General features: G+C 40.3%; 1 protein-coding gene across 1 annotated transcript; it reads left to right on the forward strand.

The window, feature by feature from the left end:
• Positions 1-4,053: 4,053 nt before the first annotated feature.
• Positions 4,054-7,144, forward strand: LOC104952915 (uncharacterized). The gene is made up of 4 exons (XM_010779821.1): positions 4,054-4,730; positions 5,352-5,487; positions 6,004-6,240; positions 7,031-7,144. The coding sequence occupies exons 1-4, from the start codon at positions 4,138-4,140 to the stop codon at positions 7,142-7,144; spliced, it is 1,080 nt and encodes a 359-aa protein (XP_010778123.1). The 5' UTR covers positions 4,054-4,137.
• Positions 7,145-7,620: the final 476 nt, after the last annotated feature.

Raw genomic sequence — 7,620 nt, forward strand, 5'->3', positions numbered from 1 at the left:
ATACCATAAGTCAGAACAAGGTCAAGAGTGTGATTATAGCAGTGGGTTGGTTTATTTACACTCTGACAGAAACCAACAGAATCTAATATAGAGTTAAATGCAACAGTAAGGCTATTTTTATCATCGTCAACATGAATATTAAAGTCACCTACGATAATTACTTTATCTGTTTTAAGTACCAAAGTTGATAAAAACTCGGAGAATTCTGATAAGAATTCTGAATAAGGACCTGGTGCACGGTACTACATTGTAACAAATAAGATTGGCTGTAAAGTTTTCCAGGTTGGATGCGTAAGACTGAAAACGAGGCTTTCAAAGGAGGTATAATTTAATTTTTGTTTAGTATTGATAAGTAAACTTGAGTCAAAGATTGCTGCAACTCCACCTCCTCGGCCCGTGCCTCGGGCAATATGAGTATTGATATGGCTGGGGGGAGTGGCCTCATTTATGCTGACATATTCTTCATGTCTCAACCAAGTTTCAGTGAGACAGCATATATCAATATTATAATCTGATATTAAATCATTTACCAATATTGCTTTAGATGCTAGAGATCTTATGTTTAAGAGACCACATTTGATCTTCCTGTTTTGTTGCACTGTAGTAGTTGTTACATTTACTTTTATTAGGTTATTATGTATGACACCTCTATTAGGTTTTACCTTAAATTGTCCTTGGGCAGACACACACACCGTTAATAAAAAAAATTGATTGTGATTTCTGGTTTATCTGCGCTCTTATCAACAGCCATAGGCATTTAGCTGCATGGTCCAAACGCAGAACTCTGTAATAAGGCTCTCACATAATAGAAAAGCTTTTGAATTATGGAACAAAAGGTATCTTAAGTAGAAGAAGCCATGAGGGCTCAGTCCACAATGAAGAAATCCAGCTGCTCAATTATAATTTGTTCTAATCATGAAGTGTTTCGCTTTGATTTTCACGTTTCTTTACAACCTCATTCAATGGAATGCTGTAGAAATGCAACATAATAACTAAACCAGTTCACATATTATCAAAACCTGATGGCACTCAATAAATCTCCCTTTGTTTGGAACCCCAAGAAGAAGTCACCCCCCGGTTTGTGGGCTGATGCTGCTAGATACCGATTCCCATCATCCTAATTAGCCAAAAGCAAACTTTGACACTTTGTCTGCATACATTTTACAGATGTTTATTTTTCCACAAGATTGTTGGAAACCATTTTACTGTACAGTAGAAGAAGCCTCGGCATTGAAATCACGGCTTAGAATGACTTAATTCTATGTGTTTTGGCCATCTGCTTCATATTCACACTATGAGATTCCTATTACGCAGCCTCATCATTTTCATCTTTATAATTTATTTTGATACCAAATACTTGATTGACTCCATGGCACAATAGCTTGTTAATGGTGCTGTGTTTTTATTATTGATGTGTTTTCTGTGAATTTGCTTTTTTCTCTTTTCTCAATTTGTACATGATACTCTTTATGACAAATATTTCCTAAACTGGCCCTCTAAAATTGACTATAATTGAAGTGGAAGTGAGGCTTGATGAGGGGCATGAAATAATTTGTCTCTTCTTTCTCCGTTCCATAACAAAGAAAGCTGGTGTTTTGAAATGCCATCCACACTGCAGTTGGTGGGAAGGCAACGCAGCCTTCACAGCGTTCAAAACCAACACCGTCGACTCTTGCACTCTTACATCTACATGGTACATGCTTATCCTCATTTGCACATCAGTATCTGTTTGATCAGCCATGCAAGTTAAAAGTAACAGCCTTGCATTCAGGCCAGGGAGGAAGAGACGTTTCAAGCACTACCAGGCATACATCATTATTCTTCCCCCTCTTCTAATTAGTTCATTGAAAGGACATCTGTGTAACATCTACAACACATTAGTGTTTCCCAGTGGATTTATTCTTATACTAGCGCCGGAATAACTGCCATACCAGTTCGTCGTAGCAACTTTTGAACAATAACTGCAAATTCTGTTTTATCTTGGCCTTTAATTTTATGGAACAAGTTTACAATTACCAATGCATACTCGGCTCTATCTATGAATATTAAGAAAAAGTGATCTTATTCCGGCATATTATAGGATGTGCCAGAGCTTCTTTGTTAATGGTTAATGCACTGGGGATATTCACAACTAGGCATTGGGCAAGCAATAAAGCAGCTGTATCCAAAGATCCTTTTACTTTCTCATCTTACAGCAGGTCATTAAATTCCCTTTCCCTTGCTCTCCTTTTAATACCTCGATGTATTTCATATGGATTTTGTCATGAGCCCCAATCAATAACTCCAAGTGAGATTTGTGTTTGCTGCTAAAGCCAAGCAATAGGAAGTAGAAAGAGCAAGTGCTGCAGGACAGCTGTGACATACATGTGGCTTAAGATCTAACCCTAGGTTACAGTATTTGGAATCACTAAGAATTGAATGTTTGTATTGTTTGTCAAAATGGAGATATATGTACAAAATAATCACGTAATGCAAATCTATAATTTGCTGAAGAGACTTCTAAATAAACAAGCATCTCATTGATAAATGATAACTTTTATTTTAGTTTTACTTTACTTTCTCCTTTCACTGTCTCTTATTCCTATACTGGCAGGAAGGTGCTATGCTAGCTAACAGCCAAATGTGAGGTAAGGAAATGCATTCTGGGATACAGTGACACCCCAATTACCTGCTGGCAACTGCAGGGTTAGCTCCTTGTAGTGTCCTTGGGTTTTGTCATTTTCTCTTTCAGCTCCCCCTTCAGATTTACCGGGATGAGCGGGGTTGCTGAGCAGGGCACTTTATAAATACATCTCCTCTCGATTACTGTGACCAACGGCCCTGGGCAGCTGAGTGTGGCTGGGATGGCTTCATCCCTTGAGATCCAATGCCGTAGATCAAGGACCCAAATGGCTGTTGTAACTCTGCTATCAATCTCTGTTATTGCCTGCCACTGACGCCAGCGTAGGGACGCACACAATGTGCTGCCATCTAATCAGTGTGGTGCCGATCACTGGATGGTAAACATGAAACAAAAGCTCCTGTGTTCCTCGCTGCAGGTTGTGTACAGACGTAATGTTATTAGTGATCATTGATAAATGTTTGTCCCGTGTTTCCATTCCATTAGCCTACGGGTTCACAAAGCATTAATGTCCTGCAGTATAAAGAAAGCTCAAATAAAACCATCCATGTTTGTGTCCTGACCTATAATTTACACTATTTTAACTTATAAAGGTGTTATGTAAGAAAGAACACTCACTGAAACTGTATTGCACTGGAGTTACTAAAACAAGTTACGCTTTGTTAACTCACCGAGGACAATAAAGCAGTCATCATATTTAAAAGTTTATGAGCTTTTAAAGATAAATGCCTTTAGATGGGTCTGGCTTGGAGAAAAGACTGATATGATTAGTCCAATAAATTACAGGAATAAGGGAGTATTGTGGGTAATTTCATACAGTACCTGAATACCATATTTTCATTGTGATTGAATACATAGGGTTACTTATCCAGAGCGGCCTTTCCGAGATGATTACATTTGTCCGTCTCCCCATAAACTTGCGTTACTACCCTATACAGTAATAGAAAGTCAAGCACCCTGCACAGTGCACACCCAGTTACTCTCGCTATTTAGACCTCTTTTGAGTATGAAGTTTGGACAAACTATGCTGGGTTTTTGCTGAGTTCGCTCATATCTAAATGGTCGAAGAGATTATAAATGTGTAAGTGGTTCAAAAATGTGCAGTTTGCAACCAAACTAATAGAAATGTACTACAACGTCTGTACATGCCCTGCCCTAACAAGCAAGGTAATCAGACACCAAGTGAAAATACCTTTGGATGCACTGCACCATGGGCTAGTGGGGATTTTAATACATACACTTCAATTCACAACTTGGCATAAGGAAGAATAAAAAGTACATACATACAAAGGTTGAAAGGATTTTAGGCCAAAATGCAAAGTAATTTTTCAGAAAGTGGTTTAGGGGCACAAAGGACATAGTTGGGTTGCTACGAGGTTGCTACATGCACTGGGGTCTGAGACGTACTTCCGCCTTAGCCGTAATACGGCTCGGCTGCTTCCGGTTTGCTTCCAGTCTGCATATCTGAGCGGAAGATCGTCCACAAATGTTTTACTGTTTACATCTATGGTTTAAATATGAGTCGACGGAAGATTTTCAAAACGGAGCATTTGCAAAGACAAGTAAAGAACTACTCCGAGCACTGCTGTGTCCCACTTTGTACGGCGTCAGCTAAATTCAACGGCGTCCTAAGTTTCCATGGCTTTCCGACCGAACTCGAGCTGCGAAGACAGTGGCTGGTTAAAATACGACGCGATAACTTTACAATCTCCTCTCACTCCAAGGTCTGCAGTCGTCACTTCGCTACGGATCAACTAATAGAGCCAAAAACCCTTGATGGCCGTAGGAGGCTTGTGAAAGGTGCTGTACCAACTCTGTTTGAGTGGAATCACTTTACTGCTCAAACACCGCGGGCTAGTGTTTGGGAGAGAAGGGAGCGGCCCACTGAACCAGTCTCTCGGGAGGAGCAGGAAGAGCACATCGATGTCCGTGACCATGATTACTGCTCAACCCCTGAACCAGCTTCACTGGACATGTCCTCTCAAGCTACAGAAGACAACTCCAAAACAGTGGAGGATCTGCAGAAGCAACTGCAGGAGTTAAGAGTCCAGCGAGAGTTTGGCTTACAGCGGTTTGCTGGCTCCGACGACAACATCCGATTCTATACCAGGTAATGTTTTGGCTAAATTCTATCCAAGTTTTTGAGATGGGTTAGCTTATAAAGAATCCTGTTTACCTGCCGTTTGACCGCTGACTATATGCATGCAGTGTTGGAATAAGTACTCAACTTAACTGAAGTATAAGTACAAATACTATGGTTTGAAAATACTCCTGAACTGAACATGTAGAATCATAAATCATGTGTTTTCATATATAAAAAGTAACTAGAAACTATGAAGGTTAACTAAATGTGGTGGAGTAAAACATACTAATACTAACAACATACTGATAATACTTTACTACAAGTGGAAATCTTCAAAACCTTACCAAAGTAAAAGTACATGTCAATATCCACTGCCTTTCCCCCAGTTGCACACTTAAGAATGAAGAGTAAAAGTAGTCATTCTGTGTAAAATGTTCCCTGTATGTTTTAGATTATTATTACTGCTGCTTTAATGTAGTTGTTACATTTTAATGCTGTATATTACTATACCTGCACCAAGTGCCTTCTTAATCAGTCTATTTTAATTGTAATGTATTATAGCAAACAAGAGGAAAGCATTAGCCCGTGTGTTAACATAACTGTATTTACTGTGTCAATTAATGATTGACATGTGTCTTTTGTGTACAGATTCCCGAGCTATAACCACCTGATGGCCTTCTGGTTTTTGATTGAGCCTTCCATTTATAAAATGGTTTGTGTTACAAGAGCGATATCAGCTGCCAAGAGGAATGAAGAAGTGGTTACACACGCACGTCCATCAACGGTAGGCTACGTTTCTTTTAACACACAATCTAAACACAAACTGAAGGGAAAATGTTTCTCCGACATTTCATTGCTTTCGTGTAGGCTAAAAGGCTATACTCAATATATAAATATATTTATAAAACGGACAAGTCAAATCAAGCAATCTGATTGGTTCTTAGCCGTGATATACTGAGCGTATACCACGGGTAGAATTGTAAGTTACTTTTCACAACAAGTCAGTATCCCTCCGCGTCTGAGAAAAACAGTATACCGTTGGGCTGAAAAGCAAACTGCCTGCAGTTTGCTTTTCATACTGGAACAAGAAAGCAGCGGAGAGAGTAATGGGGCAGAAGCTGGGCAGAAGCCCTCCTTTTTGACGCAGCGGTCCAGACATAGACATCAAACGGCAAAACATATTCAGTGTGCAGTTCCTTTGGCATTANCATCAGAGAACTAAAACAACTTAATGTTTTTCCCATAGTGTGCTACACTCATGACATTAATATAGTAACCTTTTTTTGTTTTTATCTTCCAGAGACAGCTGCTTCAGCCAATTGACGAGTTCTTCCTTTTTCTCTGCTTCCTGTCGGTGGGTTTGAAAGAGAGGGACCTTGCAAACCGCTTCAACGTACACCAGTCCACTGTGAGCCGCATCATTGCAACATGGACGAGTTTTCTTACAACTTTATTGGGGTCACAGTGCATCTGGCTTACACCTGCAGAAGTTCAAGCCCATCTCCAAGAGGCATTCAAAGATTTCCCAGACACACAGGTGATCCTGGATTGCACAGAGCTGAGGTGTCAAACACCATCCTCACTCCTCCTCCAAAGTGAAATGTATTCTACATACAAATCTCACTGCACCATGAAAGCCCTGGTTGGCATAGCCCCACATGGTACAGTGACATTTGTTTCCAGTCTGTATGGTGGTTCTGTCAGCGACAAGGAGATTTTCAAACAGTCTGGAATAGCTGCGTTGTTGACTGAAAACATGGCAGTGATGGTAGATAAGGGCTTCCTGATCAGCGATTGCTGCAAATGAAAAGTGTACTGCCCACCTTTCTGTCAAAGAGAGCAAATGCCCAGGCCTATGAGGTGAGGGAGACACAGGCCATTGCCAGACTGAGGGTTCATGTAGAGGGCGTGTCATTAGGAGGGATAAAAGAGAACAAACTTTTTTTTGATGGTGAAATCCCACATAGGTATTGTTTGTATTCTTATCCGATTAGTCTTGAACTTTTCTCTTGTGACAAAATAGAACTCTCCGTTAGTGGAAACGTTTACTCTGTTGTAAAAGGATTTCTGTGTGTAAAAGTGAAGGTAACATGTGTTGGTTAAAATAACATCAACTTTATTCGTCCCACATACTACTATGATGTTAGTTATATTGTTGTCTGTTGACTTTATTTCGATGGGAATACTGGAATACCTTGTGTAAGGAGAGCTCCTTCCCGCCTCCTATTTTTTATTTTAGTTGTGCATTTATTTTGTGCTTTGAACATTCCACTTGACTTTATTTGAATGAACTTAGTGGTATTTATTGTTCCTTATATTTCTTTCAGATTTCACAGGCTTGCCTGGGCCTGAGAAGAACCCTCCATCTGGCATTGCCTGCACCCAAGCTAGAGTCTACCGTTGCTCAAGGGCTTCCCAGAGCCATCACCACGGGGACATAAGGAAACCAGCATCTCACTACAGCGGCCTCCATCTGCCCCTGGCACAGTTTACTATCACCTCAGCTACAAGCCTCCACCTTACAATGTTACCCTCACTTTTACCACACAGAAATCACTTTTACACCAGAGTAAAACGTTTACTAACGGAGAGTCTATTTTGTCCACACAGAGAAAGTTCATGACTATCGATAAGAAATACAAACAATACCTATGTGGGATTCACCATCAAAAGTTTGTTCTCTTTTATCCTCTAATGAACAGCCGCTCTACATGAAACCCTCAGTCTGGCAATGGCCTGTGTCTCCCTCACTTCATAGGCGGCATTTGCTTCTGCTTTGACAAGAAAAGGCTGGGCCAGTAACACCTATGCATTTGCGCAATCAGCTGCATCAGGAAGCTCTTATCTACCATCACACTGCTGATGTTTCCAGTCAAACAAACGCACCTAGTTCCAGATTGTTTGAAAAATCTGCCTT

Source organism: Notothenia coriiceps, unplaced genomic scaffold, assembly GCF_000735185.1.
Source record: "Notothenia coriiceps isolate Sejong01 unplaced genomic scaffold, NC01 NC01_scaffold00020756, whole genome shotgun sequence".
NCBI classification, from domain to species: domain Eukaryota; kingdom Metazoa; phylum Chordata; class Actinopteri; order Perciformes; family Nototheniidae; genus Notothenia; species Notothenia coriiceps.